We start from the raw sequence: 22,509 nt of genomic DNA, 5'->3' as shown, positions 1-22,509 counted from the left end.
TCCGGGCGGACCTGCCTCGTGAGTTTCAAGAGGGAAAGAAGCTTTTGCGACCAGGGCAGCCCATCCCCGAGCTGGGAACACCCCTCCCCATCCCAGCGTCCACCCTCGGGGCACAGGGGCAGCGGCCGTCCCCCTGTGGAGACCAGGACCCTCTCCAGCACCCAGGGGTGCAGCCAGGACAAGCGGCACTGCGCCACCGTCCCCGCTTCCGTGCGCCTCCTCCTGGCAGCCGGGGTCTGGCAGCCATGACCTGCGGGCAGACGGCCCGCTCACCCCGGCGCACAAGCTCCCGACGCTGGCGCGTCCGGTCTCGGCACACCGCGCGCCCTGGCCGCCCCTCGCTCGGTGCTTCCTCACTGCCCCGTGCCCCTCGGCTCACCAGGTAGTTGTCCCCGTGTTTGGACCTCAGCATGCGAGTCACCTCCTGCAGGCTGTGCAGGTAGGACTCCTCGGAGCAGCCCGCGGGGAAGGACACGGCGATGATGCGCTCGGTGACGTAGGTGAGGTCCAGCTCCCGCCCGTCCTCCATGGTGGGGCTCAGCGCTGGCCTGGCAGAGAGGGCTGGTTGGCACCAGGCAGGGGGCGGGAGCAGCCACGTGGGGGGGACGTGGCTCGGGGCTCCCACGGATCCCAGGGCGGGCGCCTGGGGACCCTCTGCGTCTGCATCCGGAGCGGGGTCTGGTCCCAGACGCGCCACCTGAGTGTCCTTCCCAGGCTTGGCCGGGACCACAAGCTGCGCACAGCGAACCCCTGGGCACGGGGCCTGGTGGGCCAGGGAGCCTAGCCCTGCGGGACCGGGGTCCTCGCTGTCTCAAGGCAGCTGAGAACGAGCGAATTAGGCAGGGGCATCGGGGCAGAGGCCAAGGCTGGGGGGGTCTGCAGGTGGCACCCTGGGGATGGGGGGCCCCCAGGCAGGGAGGAGGCCCGCTGCCCCCCCACAGCCGAGGGAGGCCTGGGAAGGACTCTCAGCAGCCGCATGTGGAGGGGACGCTGGCCCCGGGAGGCAGGAACGCTGGCGGCTGGCTGTCACCTGAGACGAGGGCACAGGTGTGAGGGGGCAGGGAGTGGAGGAGGGACGGGCACGCCGGGCACCTCCAGGCAGCAGGTGAGGGCTGGCTCTGCGGGGCGGCCAGGACGGGACCCCCACCGTGGGGACTGTGCTTGGGGACCATGGTCTGCAGGGGTGTCCAGAATGAGAAGAAGCACCCAGAGGGAGGTAGCGAGGTCACCCCCAGATGGTGACAGCCCACAGCGCAGCCACAGGGGGTGCAGGACATCGGGGGACGGCGGTTCTGATCCGTCAGGACCACTGCCGGCAGCGCTGGGGGACTGCGGCTACTGTTGGTGAGTTTACTACGCTGGTTATCTGTGTTTCTCTCTTGGTTTTGGAAAAACTAAAAAACATACAAAATGGGCCCCAGCTGGTGTTTCTCAGGGGTCAGAGCGCTGGCCCAAGTCCTGAGGGGTCTCGGGGTCGATTCCCTGTCAAGGTTCAATCCCCGGTCGGGGCGCCTGTGAGAGGCAACCCATAGATGTGTCTCTCACATCAATATTTCTCTCTGTCTCTCCCCCTCCCTTCCACTGTCTCTAAAAATCAATGAAAAAAGCCCGGCTGGCGTGGCTCAGCGGTTGAGCGTCGACCCAGGACCCAGGCGATCGGGGTTCGATTCCCGGTCAGGGCACAGGCCCGGGTTGCGGGCTCGATCCCCAGTCGGGGGCGTGCAGGAGGCAGCCGATCAATGACTCTCATCATTGATGCTTCTATCTCTCTCTCCCTCTCCCTTCCTCTCTCTGAAATCAATAAGACATATTTTTTTTAAAAAAAAATCAATGAAAAAATATCCTCAGGTGAGAATTAACAACAAAAATCAGAAAAGAAACAAAAGTGACCACAGAGCAGACGAGCACCGTGCCCAGGCCTCGCCCATGATGCCTGACCCACGACCAGAGACGCTTGCCGAGGACCGAGACGGACACTCACCTGGACGGTCGGTCGCAGCAGAGAGATGCGGACAGCGAGTCACGCCCCGGAGCCTACAAATGACAAAACGAGGTCACTCCCAGGCCTCCCGTCCTGTCCGTCCACGTCGCAAACCCCAGAGGCGGAAGGAGGGGGGCTGGCGGCCCCTCCGTTTACTCATCAACGGACAGTCCCACCCGGGAACCGCTGGCTCATCCTATCACCCGGGAGGCTGGCCCGGCTCTCGGGGCATCTTGGCCCTAGGACAAGTGTCGCAATGCCATGAACCGGCTGTGGGACCGGCTCCATGTGGGGACAGGGGGCAAAGCCCCGGCGGGGCCCGGCCCCCCGCACAGTAAACACTCGACTCTGCACAGAGGATGGAGCTTCAGTCGAGCTCAGCAGTTATTACACTGTTACGTTAGCATTTCCCTGAAAAACCGTGGACAGAATCCTAAAGTACTTCTTCTTTAGAGCCTGCTGGACAGGAGGACAACTTCCGGTTATGCAGCCCGGCTCCACGCGTGCGTGTGCACACGCGTGTTAACGCTAAGGCTACACGACACTTTCGGGAGTTACCCCCACGGGGAAACCACGGCAGAGAGGTGGGTGGTGCTGCCAAGGACGGCAGAGCCGGGAAGAGGCCCCCCCAGTTGCCCCGAATGCCCTTCACGATTCTCAGCGCCTTTCTCTCCTGCCTCCCGAAGAGCATCCCTCCCACCCGTGGGTGCTGCGTCTCCGGGCCCTGCTCTGTGGACTAGCCGATGGGTGACACTGGGTCGTGTGAACAGGATGCTCGGAGCCTGCCACAGTGGACAGAGCCCCTGGCCCAGGCAGGACCTGACCCCAACGTCCCCTGGTGTCCCCCTCGGGAGCCTGGGGCACCTTGGCTCCCACAGAGGGACGGAGAATGAACATCAGGGCTATTTCAGGGACCAGAAGACACGAGATTTCCCTGAAATCTCGACAACACAGCTGCTAAGCCAGCTCCAAACCACAGGGGTCTGGTCCCAGCCCCGAACCGAGGCAGGACCTGACCGGCACCCTCCCCGCCGGCCCTGGTCGTCCGAGTCGGCCAGCTGGCCTCCCTGCCCGAGACGCTGCCTCAAGTCCTCTCTGCTCGGTGTCCGGGAGCCGAGTGAGGTGATTCCATCGGTGGCCGGAGCCCTGACCACACAGGACATGCTCTCTGCCAGCCGGACAGCCCAGGGCCCAGCACTCGCCCTCTGACGACAGAGACCACCCTCCCTGCAGCCACAGGCTCCATGCCCAGGCCTGTGCCGTTGCCCGGGGCTCCACAGCGACCCGGCCACGTGTCCCGAGGCCCTGCCCCCAAACCTGAACAGTTCAGACTAGACCAACTCCGAACAGCGAGCAAAGATTACAACGTACACAGGTTCTTTTGTCAGTATTGGTGAAGTGTGAAGGACTCGACAGTTCAGGGGGCAGCTGGTCGGTACGAATGCAGGGCACTGAGAAGGTCTGACGCGTGCCTGAGCCACGCCGGGAATGTGTCCTGAGGGGGTCGCCAGGAAAGTGCCCAAATCTACACGGACAGGAGCTCTCTGTGATTTTCTTTGCTAACCCTCCCCCGAGGATATTTTTCCATTGAATTTTCAGAGAGAGAAACATCAATGTGAGAGAGACACATCAACTGGTTGCCTCCCACACATGCTGACTTGGGGCAGGGGCCGAAACCGTAACCCCAGGTACGGGCCCTTGATAGGGAATTGAACCCGACCCTTCGGTACCAGGGCTGACGCTCTAAGCACTGAGCCACACCGGCCGGGGTTGTACTGTGTGATTTAATAACAGCAAAAATAGCAGCCAAGAGCCCAGCCACACACCTGATCGCGTCCGGTAAAGGTGTGCGTAGGAGCCTGCGTGGCTGTGCACTGGGGACGGGCAAGTGGGCACAAGAGGAGCATGTGGCCGCACAGGCGCTCACGGGCACACGCCCACACCTGGATGGCACCTGACGGGCTGCAGGCCACGGGCCCGTTTGCTTCCGGAATGTTCTATTGCATTTGATTTCTTAAGTGCTGTTTTGCAGCTGTGATTATAAGCCCACGTGGCCACATTTCAACAGAGGACACTGACCCCTTGAGGTCTGCGTCCCACACAAACCACTTTCATGGACAGAGTCGGAGCCCAGCGCCCGCTTCCTAGGGCGCCACCCACAGAGCAGGGCGGGGCGGGATGGCTCGGGGAACCTGGCTCAGCTTTTCACCCTCAGACCGGGTTCCTCCTCAGACCGTCTGGTCCCAACCCAGACCTAGTCACTCCGCACTCCGGGGCCCTCGTCTGTCCAGAGCCGGGTCACAGTCCCCACATCACCTGGGGTTGGGGACCACACAGGGCGGGCAGGGAGGGCTGCCGTTCACCTGGGGACCTTGGGGATGTCCTGCCCTGCAGTCGCCACACAACGTGCACACGTGCACACACACGCACACACTCACATGCACGTACACAGGCACGTACACGCACGCACACACAAGCACAACGGGCCTGGCACGCGTGTGCATCCTGCAGCAGAGGGAGTCTGGAGAGCACAGTCACAGGCAGCAAACGGCGCCTGTGCGGGAGTCGATGCTCTGGCGGTGTGCCCACGCCCACCGTGACGGGGTGAGCGCAGGGGCCCGGCCCCCGAGGCCCGGGCGAGCCAGCCCCTGCCCACAGCCCTCCTTTAGCTCCCCCGGCCCGACCGCAGGGTCTTTGCACAGCTCACACAGGGCCTGGATGCGCCCCCGGGCAGGCCTCACCTGGTTGACTCCTACAGATCCTCAGCCTCTCAGCTCGGGCAGCACCTCCCCAGCGCAGGGACCCTGGCTCCGCCCTGTTTGCACGTCCCCCCCCACGGTCCCCTTCAGACGCAGACATGGCCGGCCGTGTGGGCTCCTGTCCACGCCCTGCCTTCCCCGGGAGGGCGCCGCCTGCCCGGCTCCCACGGGCAGGGTCGCACAGAACGCGGTCTGCAGGGCGAAGGCAGGAACCACCCTGACGCCCACTGTGGGCGGGTGGTCCGGCCGTTTGAAGAGGCGCAGGGATGCTGTTCACACATTTCAGTAAAAGATAACCTCGTCAGCTTTACTTTTAGGGTGACAAAAGAGCACCCGGGTGGCACCCTGGCTGGTGTCGCTCAGTGGTTAGAGCCTCGGCCCGCACGCCCCAGGGTCGCGGGTTCAAATCCCAGTCAAGGGCACGTACCTCGGTTGCAGGGTCAATCCCCAGCCCCAGTTGGGGTGGGCGAGGGAGGCAACCGATCGATGTGTCTCTCTCCCCCTCTCTCCCTTCCACTCTCTCTGAAAAGCAATGGAAAAAATATACTCAGGTGAGGATTTAAAAAAAAAAAGGCACAGGGACACTGTGTGTACATTTCAGCAATAAATACCTCGTCAGCTCTGCCGTGGGGATGACAAAAACCTGCCCGAATGGCTTACACAGACTTGTCGCCTCACAGGAGTAGAATGAAAACCGAGGCTGTAGGACGTGGGATCCGTGCGATGGGGGGACAGGAGCTTACTTAGGAAGAACTGTCCACGAAGCAGCCACGTGCTCAGCATCGGTGCCAACAGCTCCGGGGACACCGCCCCGGCCTGGCTCCCCCACCCCGGCCTGGCTCCCCCACCCCGGCCTGGCTCCCCCGCCCCGGCCTGGCTCCCCCGCCCCGGCCTGGCTCCCACCCGTGACATCTGGAGCCCGCTCGCTGACTGCGTGGGGCTCAGCGGCTGAGCCGAGCCTCCCGGGGTCCTGGCTACGGCACCACACGCTCCGGCAATACTGTCGCCTAGGGTCCCCACCTCCCAAAGACGGGCACCTGGAGCCGGGCAGCCCCAGGCGCACAGCCGGCCTCTGCCAAGGAGCTGTGGCCACCCCCCAATCCCTGCCAGGCCCCCTCGCTCCCGCTCACCTGGGGAAGGGCAGTGCCGGGTCCCTGGGCTGGGGAGACGGAAGGCTGGCCCCTGCCACCCGCCGTCCCTCGCCCTCTCCAGCTTTTGGGTAAGCAGCAAGAAAAGACCTTTGGCAGATGCCACGCAGGGCGCCGGGGCAGGGCCCGGGCCCGGGGCGAGGACCCCAGCATTCCGGAGCCGCCAGGCCGCGTGCCCCTCTCGGCGTGCAGACCGGCTCGCCGGCCGCGGTGTGAACGGCTCCATGGGAAGAAACAAAGGGGATGTTGCGTAACCGGAGCCGGACGGACCAGGAAGCCGGCCGCCCGCGGCACTGGGCCGGGCTGCGCACTCGGGGCAGATCTGCCGAGACGCCTCCGCGCACTCTGACCGCCCCCAGGCCAGTGCAGCGGGAACGAATGCGAAACGCTTCCCCAAGGTGACAGCCGGCCACGGTCAGCTGACAACCCCAAGGCCTTCGCTCGCTCCTCCACTCGTTCGCTGGCGCTCCCCCACCCGTCGGTGGCGTGGGCACCGCGAGCACGAGCTCTGGAATCCCAGCGCCGGGGATCGAAGCCACCGCCACCCCTTTCCGAGCTGTCTGACTCTGGGGGTTCACATGACCTCCCCGTGACTCAGTTTCTCCACCTGGGAAGAGGGGCCGTCCAGGGATTAAATAAGGAGGCCCGTGCACGGGGCTCGGAGCGTCATCTGGCCAGTCCCGAGCGCTAAACAAACACCAACTGTGAATTGAATCATTGTATGTGGGTGCCAGGCGGGGATGGGCTCTGGACTTGAACTTCCCCACAGCCCCTACTGGACGCGTGAGCCGCCGAGGGGGCTCGTCCCACGGCCGGAGCAAGAAGACAGGCAGGGAGGGTCACTTTCCCAAGGCCGTCGGGCCAGTACGTCTCTCCCTCCCCAAACGACAATGCCAGTAACAAGCTGCCCGGCAGGCCCGCCCGCCTGAACTGCTCTCAACGCAACTACGACCGACGGGCCTGTGAGCGCCAGGAAAACTCCCACTGAGGTCAGGAACCCGCGTCGACGTCACCCTGCCCCAGGCTCACCCGGAAGCCAGGTTTGCTCAGACTGAGATGGTATCTGCGACGATCTGTCACCCAAACCTGGCGATTCTGAGCCATGTGGGAGGGAGGCTGAGACAGCAAACAAACCGGGACAGAGGGACGTGTCCCCAGAGCTCTCGAGTCTGCGCCCCAGAGAGGCTGGCAGGGCGGCAGCCGCCCCCAGGACGCAGGTGGAGGGGACAGCGCCCGGCTGTGCTCGGTGGAACTTTTACGGCCCCTTCAGCAGAGCGAGGACAGGAGCACGCGAGGCGGGGCGGCCGCCACGGACCCAGGGCCAAGCGCACGTGGCGCCCGCGGCCTCCGATCCCGGGGGCGGAACTCACTGTGCCAGGGAGGAGGGGGCCGCGGGGTGGAGGGCTTGTCCTTCCGAAGCAGCTGCCTCCTGCCACCTTGCACCGCCCCTGCCTCGGGTCCAGCGCCCCCTCCCTGCACTGGCCTGACGTGGCCGAGGAGCTGGGCAGCAGGTGGGAGCCCCCGCCCCGCATGGGGAGGTCTCGGAGCAGAGCGCCGGCCCACACACAGCACGCATGCCCGCAGGCGGGCGGGCAGGGACAGTCGCCAGGGTGGAGGCAGGCGCTGGGACACCGGGAAGGCTGCGCAGGGCAGGGCTGAGCGGCTGTGTCCTCCCGCCTGCCAAGCCCGCCCTCCCCGAGGTGCAGAGATGGGGGCACCCACGGGGGCTCCTGGTCTCCCCGAGTCCTCCATCCCCCTGGGACAGGGACCTGCTGGGTTCCCAGGAAAGCAGGTGCTCAGCCTGTACCCCAAGCCTGGCAGGTAACTGGTGCTCACCTGCCCGCCTCCCTCCTGTCCTTTTAAATTGACCCAATACCAGGAAACAAACACAAACCCAAGGACAGTGGGCAGGACTGGACCAGGGACCGGCGTCCAACCTCTGCTCTCTCCCAAACCACGCGCTCTCCAGCTCCCAGGCCCCTGGAGCCCAAAACGAAAGGGGGATGCCGGCTGGACACTTGTCAGATTGTGGGGACAACGGTGGCTGCACAGGTGCCCCCACCTGTGTGAGGCTGTGCAAACCGGTCCCCGGACACTCAGAGGTCAAGCTAAGAGAGAAAGGACAGCAGCCGGGAGGGGCCGCCAGAACCAGCCCTGTCCCCCCTCAGCTCCCACCAGGCCGGGGGGGCGCAAGGTCATGGTCATGTCCGCCTGAGAGCCCAAACAGGACATTTAAATCCCTCTGAGCATCACTGCTCACCTCTGGGCAGTGGCCGACTGTGGCAGCCCCACAGTTGTGAGGATGGGAGGCACCCGCCCCAAGGCTCGCCAAGGGCCCCTGCTCGGGGCCGGCAGCCTTCACCCCACCAGCCCCGTCTGGACCGAAGGTTCCCGCCCAGTCTGGCCGAGTGCAGACCAGCACATTATTTTATTGTAGGAAATTTAGAAAGTGGAGACACACAGAAAGAAGATGGACTCACGCACCCACACCTCCCTCACCCAGGACACCCACCGCCCGCCACACGGCAGGGGCCTCTCCCGACTCTGTCCCGCACACACTCTTAGCAGACCGGCCCTGCACGTCCACCTCACAAACTAACTCTAAGCAGCACGGCTCTGCCGGGGCCAGCAGGGGCACCATCTCCCCTGGACCTGAACGCTCCTCGGGTGCCAGCACCCTCAGGGGCTGCCTCGGGAGGAACACCGACCCGTGTCGCCTGCTTCAGGATTCCCATCACCAGGATCCCCCGCACCCGCCTCTCAGGAAGAAGAGTCCGTCGTTTCTGACCCCGAACCTCAGAGCTCAGGCTGGAGGGAGGTCCCGAGGGCGGGGAGATTCCTGGGCCCCCCATATGAGGGTGTCTGAGCCCCTTCCCCAAGAAGGCATAGTCTGGGCAACGTCAGAGCGGAATCTGAGGGTGTGGGTGGCCATGGGACCAATGTCCCAAGGAGTGGGGACAGGGAGCGAGGCTGTGCCTCATCTCTGCCTACACCCCCATCCCTCCCTGGGCCGTGCTGGACCAATGACAGCACAGAATATGTACCCAAACGTGAAAGCCACAAAAAGAAACCACAGCCCCCACCCCCACACGTCTTCCCGCACCTGCCCCAGAGGCCTCGGGGTGCCTGCTGCAGACAGGTGCTCACCCACCGGCCCCGCTCTCTCCCTGCAGGGAGGACGGGCTGGCTGTGCAGCTGGGGCGCAGCGGGGAGGCTCCCGGGTGCAGAGCAGAAGGGCCCCCAGGTGAGAAGTCGGCTGTCCTTTCTGACACAGGACATCTGACCTCTCTGCGCAGCTCCTGCGTCAGGCTAGTTCCAGTCCCACTGAGGGGATCGAGGGCTGACTCTGAACGAGACGGGGGACGGGGCGTCTCAGGATAAACCGGGGTGTTGTGCCATCTACAGACCAGGCCAGAGTCTGCAGAGGCCTCCCTGAGGGAGCGGACATACTGGACAATCAACTTTGACGGCTGTTTCCCCAGCACAGACCCACTGTGGCTGTAAAAGCCTATTTCTCACATTTGGGAAACTTGCAATGAGAGAGAGACACAAAGACAGAGGGAGAGACAGAGAGACAGAGACAGAGAGACAGAGAGGGAGAGAGAGAGACAGAGAGAGAGAAACAGAGACAGAGACACACAGAGACAGAGACACACAGAGAGACAGAGACAGAGGGAGGCAGAGACAGAGAGAGACAGAGAGGGAGAGAGAGACAGAGACACACAGAGAGACAGAGACAGAGAGAGACAGAGACACACAGAGAGACAGAGACACACAGAGACACACAGAGAGACAGAGACAGAGAGACAGAGAGGGAGAGACAGAGAGAAACAGAGAGACAGAGACACACAGAGAGACAGAAACAGAGAGAGACAGAGACACATAGAGAGACAGAGACAGAGACACACAGAGAGACAGAGACAGAGAGAGACAGAGACAGAGAGAGACAGAGAGGGAGAGAGAGACAGAGACACACAGAGAGACAGAGACAGAGGGAGACAGAGACAGAAGAGAGATAGGGAGGGAGAGAGCGAGAACAGCAAGTGTGGCCGTGAATTCAGCCCAATGCAAGGTCACAAAGACAGAGGGACACAAGCCGACGGAAGGGTGACAGCTCCAGTCCTTACCGATGCTGCCTGGGGTTCAGCTCCGTCCTGCCCTTGGTTCTCACCAAATAAACAAGGTCTCAGGGAAACTGCCCGACAGGCCCCCCTCGCTGGTCAGAGCATTTGTTCTGGAAAACAGGGCTGGCTGCTCGGCCCACTGGACCCTGGGAGCCTCCAGGGAGCCGCGGACACGCTCCACCAGCCTCCCCGGCTTCCTCCTTCACCGGGAGTCGACAGGAGCCGCGTCCCTCCCGAACCTGCTTATGCCAGATGCGGCGGCTGCTGCCAGAGCCCGAGACGCTGTGCAGGCCCGCGAGGCGGGAGCCCGGAAAGAAAGAGCTGCATTGTTGCTGCGAGCGCCGACCCCGCACCCGAGCCCCGGGAGCGCACGTCGGGCTCTGGACTAGATCAGGGTTCGAGACAACGGCAGGGTTCGGGGCGAACCCAGACGATGGATGTGGCCAGATTATCTCGTAAACCTCCTTAAGCTTTCTTAGCAGCCTGAGGAAGCCCAGGCGGGGAATTCTAGAGGGTTTGTGTGGGTGTCGGTTATGCAAAAATAGGGCAGGGGAACCCCAGACCCTGGACTGAACTCAGGGCGGGGGTGCCTCACGGGCAGACGGTGGCTGCTGTCTGCTTTCACACACATGTGAGAGGCGTGTTTTAGGATCCTGCGAGTTAACAGATACTCCGGTTCAATAACCAGCTCCCAACTCTGATCGTTTACGTGTCAGGCTTGACGGCCTGTGAAAGCAAATAGGGGGCTGTGACAGGCAGGCAGCCAGCACCCTCATCACTGTTGTCACCGTAAGAGTGACATGCACCCGCTGCCGCTATGGCCAGAGCAACGCTGAGTGTCCCCCGCACTCTCTCATGGGTCTCGCAGCAGCCAGAGCCGGGGCCCCTCGCCACCCCCACTTTGCCAAAATGGAGCTGAGGCCCAGGCCTGGCAAGGTGAGGCCACGTGCCCAACATCACACAGCTGGTGAGCGGCAGGTCTGAGACTCAGGACCCGAGGTCCTACCCAACCACGTGACCTGTCAACGCCCCAACTCCTCTCCTGCCCAGGAGCCAGGACCGGTCAGCCGCGGCCAGGACCCTCCCAGCTGGGCCTCGCCTGCGCCCTGACCCTTGAGTTTGGGCAAGAACTGCCAGCCTCAGGGAGACAGTCAGAAAGTGGGCTGGGTCTGTCCTCGGTGACAGACAGGTCAGGGAGAAGGACCGTTTTTAGGTGGTAACAATAGGGCGGTCTGAAGATCCCTAATCAACACCTAATTAATCAATCAATCAGTCAATCAATCCCTAATCAATCCCTAATCAACGCCTAATCAACACCAAGTCAATCCTTAACCAATCAACACCTAAGCAATCCTTAATCCATCAACCCCTAATCAATCCCTAATCCATCGACACCTAATCAAGTCCTAATCAACTACAGTCACCCTGTTCTGATCAGTCCTGTGACAGGACAGTGTCTTGCGCTTACGAGCAGCACACTGGGCTCCACACTGCAGTCGGGCATTTTCAACAGTGACATCACCGACCAAACCACAAAAGTAACACACTAAACACACCTCACCAAGGACCTGGGCCCCCGGTTAGTCCGAGAGCTGACCTGGGGATGCAGAGCTTGCCTGTCCGCCTCAGCCGGGGCCCGGCGATGCCCGCGAGGGGCCGCGAAGGGCGCGCGTGCTGACTGGCGTCGCCGATACGCTGTGGCAAGTCGGCAAACCTGAGGACACAAATCCACCCTCAAGAGAATCGGCTGGCGCGTGATTGGCACAGGTCAGCTGGTCATCCGGTCCATCTTCGCTTCACCTGAGAAATACCCACATTTCCCGGTTCTCACGTCCCCACGTAAAGCTGTGAGCTGGCATCACCGAAAGAAGGCCCCCCAGCCTCGTGGGTCCTCCCAGGGAGCACGCGGCTCCATCGCTTCACGCCGAGGATGCCTGGCTGCTAGGCTCCCGGGAACCGAGATGGCAGTGCCACCTCCTCCTAAGGACGCCGTGTCCCCCACAGACGCGTTTCCACCCGCCATTCCCTCGACCGGCCCGCGCCCGGCACTGATAGCAAGGACTGTCTTCTGGACAGATTCCGGATGAGAAACTCACCCTGGAGCGGGGGCCGCACTGTGGGGCAGGGGCCACACTCCTCTGGGGCAGGGGCCGCACTGTGGGGCGGGGACGAGAGGACCATGTGGTCAGTCCTCCGCGGGGGGGGGGGGGGCATCAGGAAATGAGAGGCTGTTCCGAGAGGAAGTTGATCTAAGGGAAGCGCCCCAAACCCACGAGGCTGCAGTGTCCCCATGCCTGGCTCCACCAACCGCCAGGATGGCACAGAGGCCCCACCCTGCAGGACACCTCCTTCGAGAACAGGGCGCCCACACTTCAGCTGGCATCAGTCACCCAGGAGGCTTATAAAAAGGGAGGTCCGACCCCCTTCCCGAATTTCTGATTCTGCAGGTCTGGGGTGGGGACAGGGAATTCGTGTTTCCAACTCCCGAAGTTTACGGCCAAGGCTGCTGGCCCAGGACCACACTTTGAAAACCACTGACCCAAACTATTTGTGCTCTGCTGGGTTTGAACTAGAAACCCGTTACCAGCGCGTCAGACGGCAGCCCCATTGAAGCAGCCCAGGCTGTCGGTTTCCCTCAGCCCCCCAATCTCCCAGGCACCTTCAGAAGCACCACTGCAGCGATGACGTCAGCCTCTACTCGAATAGCCCCCAGGACGGGGAGCTCGCTACCTAATACACATCGATGTCCATGTTTAGGTCCTAACTTTTCAACTCCTACACATCCGAGTCCATTTTTAGCTCCTAATTTTTCAAAGTTCTTGGTTACAATGAATAAAATCTGCGCTCACTAGACGTGGGCTCCTTGGCCGGATTCCTCCCCATGAGCAATCCATCATGTTAAAGTTAATCCGCCCGCGAGGACAGTGGAGGAGTTTCCCAAGGAAGACAGTAGGAATGTACTTGGCCGGCTCGAAACAACGCTTTCAGGATTGTTTTAAAGCAAATGTTGCCGTTTTAGAAAACAATGTATCACGTCTGCTTCCCGTGCTGATGAGCTCAGCAGGTTTTCCTGAATCACTTCATCCCAGATGTCAACAGTCTGGCAGCCGCACTCGGCGAGCCTGGAGCCCGAGCCGCGGGAGACCACGGCGGACCTCGGCCCGTCTACGCTTTGTTTTGGTTTGGTTTTCTTACAGTCCGATTATCTGAATCAGGACCCAAATAAAGTCATAGTGTTTACTTAATACGTCTCTTCAGTTCATTAACAGGACAGGTTCCTCCTCCTGCTCTTGCCATTTATTTGAAAACGACGGCGCTTTTGGCCGAGCCGAAGCCCCCCCCCCCGCCCGCCCCCGCTTCTGGAATCTGCTGAGCCTCGGAATAGTTTCGGGCCACTCTGGGCCCGCGTTTCCCGTAAGCCGTGGATGGGGCTGGGCTTGGGCCCTCCACCGACTCTGGCACGGGCTCGGCCGAGGGGCAGCCGGTCCCTCCCGTGAGGCCCCCGTGACCCTGCCAGCTTCCTTTTGTGACCACGGAGGGGAAAGAGGGTCACGGCCGAGAGGGATCCGAAACTTGGCATGTCCTCACTCTGTCACTTTCTCAGCATTAGTCGGCGGGAGCCCGTTACAGCAAACCTCCCCCATCAATGTTTAACCCCGAGGGACACGGGGTACAAGAGAAGGTTAAATGCTCGATTACCTCTCCTTGCTCACCAGTTCCCAGAGCGACCCGGTTCCCGGCACCTCCCAAAGGGGACTCTGGAAGTTTTGCTGTTGTTTTCAAGTACTTTTTAAAGTCTGTTGTCTAGATCAGAAAAGGGCGTCTCGGCCCAAAGTCACAAAGCTGCTGCTGCTGCCCAGATTCAGGCCATGTCTACCCTCTGAGGCTCGGCCCCGGACCCAGGGAGGGCCAGGCCAGCCTGCTCCCAACCCGGGCACCGGGCAGTGGGGCGGAGACGCCTCCGGCAGAAACGCGCGAGGCCCGGAACCACACAACCATCCTTGTCTTTCTGTCCAGCTGAGTCCCGAATGGGACACGGTTCCCGCCAAGGCCAAAGCTTCATCTCTTTTTTTTTACGGAACCGTTTCCTCATGCTCTAGGGAAAGTGTCATAGGTGATCCTGTTATAAAAGCCCAGGAGGGTAAACAAGATGTAACGACAGCCTCGGCCCCCGCTTCTCGAAACACAGACTTTCCCCAGCAAGGCTAGGACACCGCAGGCCTCACACTGGACCACATCCACGTTCAGAGATCAGAACACGGATGGTTTGAGACCAAGGAGGAGCCTGGAAGGGATCCGATTCCAGAACCTGGGCTCCCCTGCCCACGCCACCCTCACCAGCAGACTTATATTTTGGTGGGGGGACATGCTGCTGTGAGCATTTTTAACCAGTGCTCCTGTTGTGGGTAAAAGGCACTCATAATTTGAAGGCCATGTGGATCTGAGGCCTGTCCTGACTTCACTCGGATCAGGGCATCAATAATAAGCCCTCGACACCCCATCAGTACTCACTGCTGTCTCCACTACCGAGCACAGGCGACCGTGGCCTCCCAGGGCCACACACTCTGCACCACTGCAGACTGCCACCTGCAACCTGGGACAGTCCCTCACTGGAAAACACTTCCTAAGGCCCCTCCCTGGGAGACAAGCTGACCCTGGGTCACCACAGAGGGCTGGGCATGGGGGCCCTGGGACCAGGGCTGCCAGGGACCAGAGCAGCCCCAAGGCCACTCAAGGATCGTGGCTGGGGCGGCGGGAACTCTACTCTGTGGATGTGCCGGAGACAGAGCTCTGACTCAAGGACGGGAACAGAGCAGCCATTTAGCCGGGCGAGCACCTGCAGCCTGAGGTTAACCATTAGCCAGGCTCTGAGCTCCCCTGGCACCAGCCGACACCAGGCTAGTGTGTCCCCTTGTGTCCCTCCACCTGCAGGCTGCAGAGAGGTGGCTGGTGTGGGCGGCTTGACCCGGTGAGGGTGAGGTTTTCCTTTCCACCTGGGGAGGGTTTTCCCCTTCTCGGTAGATCAGACGCCAGGGAAGTCTACCCAGAGTTCCCGAGGAGGGACACCAAACACTGCCAGCGCCTTCTGAACGGCCGCCTTTCCCAGGAATCCTGGCGCCTTTTACTAGCCTTTTACTACCGATGCTGACAAAGGCCAGGCCGGATGTTGTTTTAGGTGTGGGAGGGGGAGGGGAGTCAAGCAGGCTGTGCCCGAGGCCTGGCTGGCAGTTAGAAAGGGGGGGCAGGTGCCCCATTTCCTGGGAAACCTGGGCTCAGCTGGGGGCCAAGGTCAGGGGCGCTTCCTGGAGCCCGGGAACCAGCAGCCATCTCCGGGAACCGGCCTGGGCTCTGACCAGGGTCCAGCCTGAGTCCAGCTCATTCCTAGAGGAATGGGAGGGGTTCCTAACCTCACACCAGTCCAGGGCCCGTCTGTGGGCGCCGAGGGCTCTGCAGGCCTCTCCTCGGGGGCCAGGGAGTCCTCACTGCCCCGCCCCTCACTGACCTGCCCTATCCACCTGCCGGTTCACTCCCAGAGGCTCTTCTACTTCCCAAGAATACCGTCCCGTGTCCTCACGTGTTCACAGGTCTGTCACAGCCGTGTGGTCTTTGGAGCCCCACCCGTGTGCTGGGGCACCTGCTGGGTCAGTGAGGAGGGGGGCTCGGACCTGCGCCCACGTCCCAGTTCCTCCTCAGTGAGCATCGTTTTCTCACCTGAGAGGCCAACTGTGAGTCTGAGGAAGTGGCCAAGCCCCTGTCCTTCCTCACACTCGCTCGGCCCCGTTTGAGAGGAAGTCACGGTGCAGGGACACCGAGAAGAGGAATCAGAGGGTGGGACTCAGAGGCCGGAGCTTGTTCAGGATGTGGCTTAACGTTTCCTCCCCCACAGGACCCGTGACTCCACTGGGATCTCCATCCTTCGGAGCCAGCGAAAATACAGCAAACGAGAAGTTGAGAAATGGAGCTAAGCAACGAAGCCCGTCTCCCCAGCGGGGGTGCAGCCTGCTCGAGCGCCCTTGGGGCCTGAGGGGCTCTGACTGTGGTGTGAGGGAACCTTGGGAACAGCGGGCCCCATCCACATCTTTACTAACCCTCGGCTTTTCTTAAATGCCCCCCCTTTCCCCCCTATATGAAGCCAGGACACGTGTGTCAGGAAACACTTGCTGAGAAGACACACAACCAGCCAGCATGAGTGCCCACTGGGTCACGGCAGCTGGGGAACAGGGCCTGAGGCTGTCCCCAAGCAAACAGACCTCCAGGGACTCCACGGGCTTGCAGGCAGGCTCTCCAGTGGGGCTGGCACCACCGCTCTGGCCTCACACCCGTCCACCTTTCCAGCTGTGTGACCTTTGGTGTGTCCCTGCTTCCTGTATCTCAGTGTGCTCTCTACACTGCCCCGTCCCCACCGAGCCTTAGCACGTGTCCCCCTCAAGCAGGGTCTTCCATGGGATCCTGGCCATGGGGCACATGCGTACCTGCACACACACACACACACCCGTGCATACATGTACACACACCATGCATATGTGCACACACCGTGCATACATGGACACACACCATGCATATGTGCACACACTGTGCATACAGGTATACACCACACGTGTGTACAAATGCACACATGGTGCATACATGTACATACACTGTGCCTACAGGCACACACCATGCATATGTGTACACACACACGTACACACACCATGCATGTACACAAATACAAAGGTGTAGCTCATAGAGCTCGGTCGGGACACCCCGGCCGTGGGCCCTGTAACCTGAGCCCTGGTGTCACCTTTCACAGAAACCACCGTTGTCCTCACTCTCATTAAACAACAGGAGTGAAGCCACATGAGTGTAGGAAACACTGACTCACATTTCAGGAACGATTCTTAGACAACCTCTCCTCCAGCGGGAGAAACCACAGTGGCCCAGGAAAGCCATCGTGAGTGCCGGCCGCCGGGTGAGGCCTGGCACCCGCACCTTAGGCTGGGTGGCGAGAGCTGCCCACTCCCGCCCGGGGCCCCCAGAAGTCCGGGGCATGGCCTCCTTCACGGACGGAGCCCCTCTGAAAATTTCTCAGACGGTTCTCCCACCCCAGATGGCGTGTGAGCACACACGGGTGATGCACATACATGTAAGTGTACAGATGGCTGGAACACATGTGACTCAGTCATAGGAGCCTGACCACCTTCCTTATCTCCAAAGATCAGTCACCTAGAAGCACTGATGTAGCCGCTCTGCCACCCAGACCACGGTCCACAGGAGCTGTACGAGTGACAAACGAGATTGGCCACCAGCCGGCCCGACTTTCTAACCGCGGCATCCACGCCACAGCCACAGGAAGCCACAAGCCCAGATGTGGCTACACTGGGGCTCAGGTCTGAGTCCCTCGACACAACCGCGGGGCTCCCCACGGGCACGGCCTGTGGTTCAGCACCGTCCCCAGCCGCACAACCCCGCACAGCTTCCCACTGGCACACCTTCCGCCGCTGTCTCCTCCGGGGGCACTTCAGTCTGTGGGTTCATCAAACCTCACAACCCCTGTTTTGTCACCACAACAAGCAAACAACGGTTCCGCTGCAGAAAAGTCATAGGAAACGGCACCACGGGCACAGCCAGGGGTTCGGAGCTCAGCCACCACACAAAGCTGCCCTTCCCTTGGGGGCGCCCATCACACCAGGGGCATGAGGGTGCCCTGGCCTGCAGACAGTGCCGCCCCAGGAATCCAGGCAGACCCGCAGCTCTGGGTTAGAGCGGGAGATGAGCCACCCTGGAACTGCTGGAAGGGCCCACGGCTCTCCGGTGACATCTGCAGGGCAGGTGAGCGCCACGTGGAGGACGCGTCCCCTTGCAGGACCGAGCAGAGCAGCTTCGGGTCAGAGGGCGGGACTTGGAAGTGCCTGCATCCCCCTGAGCGCCCTCCCCACAGCCTCAGGTGGGCAAAGACGCAGGCCACCTGCTCCCAAACTTGGAAGGCAAACGAGTCCCCACGACCACGGATAGCACAAGGGCAGAGTGGAAGGGAGGGAGCAGGACAGACAGATGGACAGTGTGTGCAGGTCAGGCCGCGCTGGGGCCAGGGCGGGGGCCGAGGGACACCTGAAATACGAATCCCCTGGTCATTTCTCACTCTAGGAGCAACACCACCTTGGGGAAGGTGTCCCTGCTGGCCACCTCATGAAGATGTTCTCAGGATAAACGAGGCACCAAGGCCCAGGAACACCAGCCTGGGGTCCGGACACGGGGCACTAAATACCCACGAATTTCCTCTCCGGCTCTGTGGACCCAACCAGAGGGTCTGTCCTCACAGGCGACCCTTGACTTTACAACTTGGCAAATGAAACCCAAGAGGCACCACCACCAAAGCCGTCTCCTATTGCGGCCACAGAGCCTGGTGACGGGGAGTCACCTGGCTGTCTCAGCCCGGGCTCCTCTTGTCTCAGCTGCATGAGCGAAGGTGACCTTCTGGGCAAATGTCTAACAAGTGTCTGACAGAGCAGGTGTTCCCTGATGATAACAAAGGAAGACAGAAATGGGATCGCAGGTGGCCTGGCCGAGAACCACCCAAACCGGTGAGGCCCAGGTCACACCTGGAGCGTGGGTGTCATGTGTCCAGCATGCTAGGCCCAGGGTGCTGACAGGTTCTCGGCAGATGCAGGGCCCAGAGAGAAACAGGCCTGTGCTTTCTGCCCTGAGAGGGGGTGGGGGGGCCTGGGACCAACGCTCCCTGGGGCACAGGGGGTGCAGCCCCAGGAGGGGAGGGGACGCCGCTGGCTGCCCACATTCATCCTACTGTTCATTCCTCCAGCAGCCAGAAGGGAGGCAGCACAGCCCTGGCTCAGGACAGATGCCACGCAGCCAGGCCCCAGGAGGCACCCACGGCGTCTGCAGGGAGAACCCAGCCACCACGGCTCAGCCAACAGAGACGGGATGCAGGATGGCAGCAAATGCCCACCAGACCCTAGATTCTGTGCACAGCAAAACCAGGGCCAAGGGCAGGCGCCTCGTCACTCTGGGAAGTGGGGACACACCTGGCAGACGCCCTGGAAGGGGTGCCGGGCACACCCGTTTCCTCCCCACGCAGGTGGGGCAGGGAAGGGCACACACACCCACAGTGAGTCACTTCCCACCACAACTGGAAAAGATGACCATCGGTGTCCTGCTGTCCCCAAAGTGCGCTGAGCCAGCAGGTGTCCTCCCAGCCACTAATAAGCCGCTAACCCGAGGCTGAACTGTCATCTCCAGGTGGGGTGGCAAAGAAAACACCTGGAGGGACCCATGACATTCAAATGACATTTCTATTTAAAAAGCCAACAAGCCAAACAGAAAGTGGGGTCGCCGAGTTCACCTATAGCCTGATAGGAAGGTGGCATTTGTCCGGCTTCCTGTTCCAAAGCCACCGCGTGGTAACACAGGTGTGTTCCCCACAGTTGCCTTTTTATCGCTCAGAAAATGGGCGTGTGGCCTCTTCACAGAGAAGGAAGCTTGGGCGCAAGTGACTGGGTTCCTGAAGGGGACTGACCCACAGGCGGCCCCTACAAACGGGGACAGACCCTGGAGGGCGCTGGGTGCTCCCCGAGGCGGGCACAGCACAGAGAGCGCCGGCCCAAGGAGAAGCCGGGACTTACCTGCTCCAGGCGGACTTGGGCGCAGCTGGGCAGCACCACCTGCGGGGAGAGAAACGCGGTCAGCAGGGGGTCAAGGGAAACTCGGCGTCATGGGGGAGCGAGGCTCCCAAAGCCGAGACTGGGCCTGGCCACCGTCACGGTTGCAAAGGATCAGCATGTGAAGTCCCCGTCTCTTCAGACAATGTAATGAAACCGTGGGGCCCCGCCTTCGAGGGAAGTGCCCGCCCCTCATACTCAGGGCATCTTCAGTTTCCAAGAACCAGGGGACCCAGTTTGGCCGTGGGAGCCAGGGCAGGCCCCTCCCACTGCACCCGCGGAGGAGGCAAGGGCCCTGCCGGGGTCCCCGCCCGCCGCACAGCCACACCCGGGCCTCCGTTCTCCGCACAGCGGACCATCTCTTTCAGAGCTACTTCCACACGTGGGCCTGAGGCGGAGACTAAATGTGGCCACGTGAGTGTGGTCCCTTTATTCCAGGCCGAGCTCTGTGCGGGGGACAGTGGGAAGCGGTCCCTCGGGCTCCACCATGGCCCTCTGGTCTCCTCCCACGACGCCTGCAGGTCCATCCTCGGAGCTTTCCGCAGCGTGCCCAGGACGGAAACCCCCGGGGGCCGACTAACCGTCCTGTGGGCTGCAGCGGGTGGCAGCATGACCTTGGTTGTGGCCGCAGTGACTATTTATAACTCTCGCTTATTTTTCTAAGTTCCTCAAGGAGCATGACACATGGTCATTCATTTGTCTGAGACCTATTATTACTGCTCCAGGATTCTGACTCATGATCTCGTCTGGGGCAGGGGCACTCTCTGCTGGCACCCCGTCCTCTCCACCAACACACCCGCATGCACACGTGCACGTGCACACACACACACACACAGGCACACACATGTACACACATGCACACACACATGCACACCACAGCCCCTCCCCCTCTCCAGAACTGCTGGCTTCAGCTGCTCCCCCCACTGAGATGTCCCGGAGAGCAGGGCACCTCCTCCTCATCTGTGTCCTCAGATCCACATGGATGGTAAAATTTGGTGAGAGAATAAGTGGGCAAATGAATGAAAAACAGAAAACAAAACAAACTGAAAAAAACCCACAAACGGCTTTGGAAACACAGGGCAGTGGACAGGGACACCGTGGTTAACGGAGCACCATATGATCCCAACTACATGACGTTTTGGAAAAGACAGAACTATGGAGACAGAAAAGATCTGAGGACCAGGGATTAGAGGGGGCGACAGGTGAGCACGGGGGTGTTTCAGGGCAGTGAAAGAACCGCACGATGCTACAATGGTGGGTAGGTGTCATTACACAGTTGTCCAAACACACAGGATGCACAACACCAAGACTAAGCTGAAGTAAACCACGGGCTCTGTTAATAACAATGTATCAACAGCCTGCACAACACCAAAGCCCTGGCCAGGTAGCTCAGCTGGTTAGAGCGTCATCCCCATAGGCCAAGATTGCAAATTCGACATCTAGTCAGGGCTCATACAAGCAGCAACCAATGGATGCATAAGTACGTGGAACAGCAAACGATGTTTCTCTCTCCCTCTCTCTCTCCCCCTTCCTCTCTCTCTGTGAAATCAACCAACTTAAAAACTGTAAAAATTAAAAAGCAATACACAACACAAAGACTAACCCTAAAGCAGACCATGGGCTCTGGTTAGTAACAATGTGTCGATACTGGCTTACAACGTAACGAGCGCTCCCACTCACGATTACGTGAGGTTGACTGTGGGGGCCGTGGCACTGAGACTCCCCGGGCTATCTGCTCGGTTTTTCTGTAACCCTGAAACTGTCCTAAAAGTAAAGTCTACCAGTTATGTTTTCAGTTCATTGTCTGGAAACACGTTTGTTGAGAGAACAAATGGAAACCTTATGAAATATCAGGACTTGAGTCACACAAACCACAGCCACTAGGAGTGCAGCCAGAAGCTAGACGTGTCCGGCACCCCCCCCCCCACATGTCCCCCTGGGACCAGGCAGGGTGTAATGACACCACCCACCCAGCCTGGCCCCAGGATGCACCCCAAAGAACAAGAGTGCTCCGTGGGGCCAAGAATCACATGGCACCTGGTCATCACCAGTCCCATTCATGCCAACATCCCAGCAGAGCTGACCACCTCATGCCAACCTGGGCCACCCCCTCACCTGCCCACACGTGTACGCTGAGCACGCTCCTGGCCAGGCACCCTGTTCCTCACAGTGATAAACAAAACAGATGTGTGCTCAGGGAAGGACAGTCACTACCACCAACTGCAGGGACCTTGTGGTTCATCAGAGAGTGAGCAGGGCCTGGGGTGGGTCACGGGTCCCCAGCTCAGCGACTGCAAATCCTTGTCCAGAAACTTGATGACAGTCGTCCTGTCTATCCCCATACCCGCTGTGATGAAACACAGGCACTGATGTCTGAGGAGAGACCTCCGCTTAGAACTGATTTCCCATGAAAACACACAAGAGCCACCCAGAGAGAAGGGGACAGTCTGGGGGACAAGCCACCTGCCAGCCACAAGAAAACCCATGCTTACATCCAGAGCTGCAAACACCTGATTAACTGGTAAAGATCTCCAGCAAATGCACACACCCGCCTGTGTTCCCTCCACGTGGCTCGACCCAGTCCCAGGACAGGGACCACGTGAGAATAGTCAGGTTTTCATGTTCCGTCTCTGCCCTTCGAAAGAGGAAGGCAGCTGCCACAGTGCGATGGAACCATGGTTGGTCAGGACACACGCACGTTGTCACTGGGCCACCCTGCCCATTAGGAACATGGGCGGCCAGGCACCGGGACTCCAGCTGCAGGTCCTGGTGTTCAGTGTCCCTCTGCTGATCTGAGGGGCAGATGCACAGCTTCTGCGGACACCCTAGCCTCAGCTGGCACCC

General features: G+C 60.8%; 1 protein-coding gene across 5 annotated transcripts in view; it reads right to left on the bottom strand.

Moving 5' to 3' along the window:
* TNS3 (tensin 3) overlaps positions 1-22,509 on the bottom strand; it is a 122,876-nt gene that overhangs the window by 63,368 nt on the left and 36,999 nt on the right. For 3 of the 5 annotated variants that reach the window (XM_081146485.1, XM_081146482.1, XM_081146483.1), the window contains 2 exons: positions 1,982-2,034; positions 380-548 (listed from right to left, as the gene is read on the bottom strand). In XM_081146485.1, the coding sequence (XP_081002611.1) occupies positions 380-529 (150 nt within the window). In that variant the 5' untranslated portion in view covers positions 530-548; positions 1,982-2,034. Of the gene's footprint in view, positions 1-379; positions 549-1,981; positions 2,035-6,917; positions 7,060-19,629; positions 19,669-22,509 lie in introns of those variants that run through there. The other 2 variants (XM_081146481.1, XM_081146484.1) reach the window with 2 other exon arrangements.

The sequence above is a fragment of the Miniopterus schreibersii genome (genome assembly GCF_964146895.1).
Source record: "Miniopterus schreibersii genome assembly, chromosome: 9".
NCBI classification, from domain to species: domain Eukaryota; kingdom Metazoa; phylum Chordata; class Mammalia; order Chiroptera; family Miniopteridae; genus Miniopterus; species Miniopterus schreibersii.
Note: the sequence above shows the minus strand (reverse complement) of the source record. Positions and strands in the feature narration are given on the sequence as shown.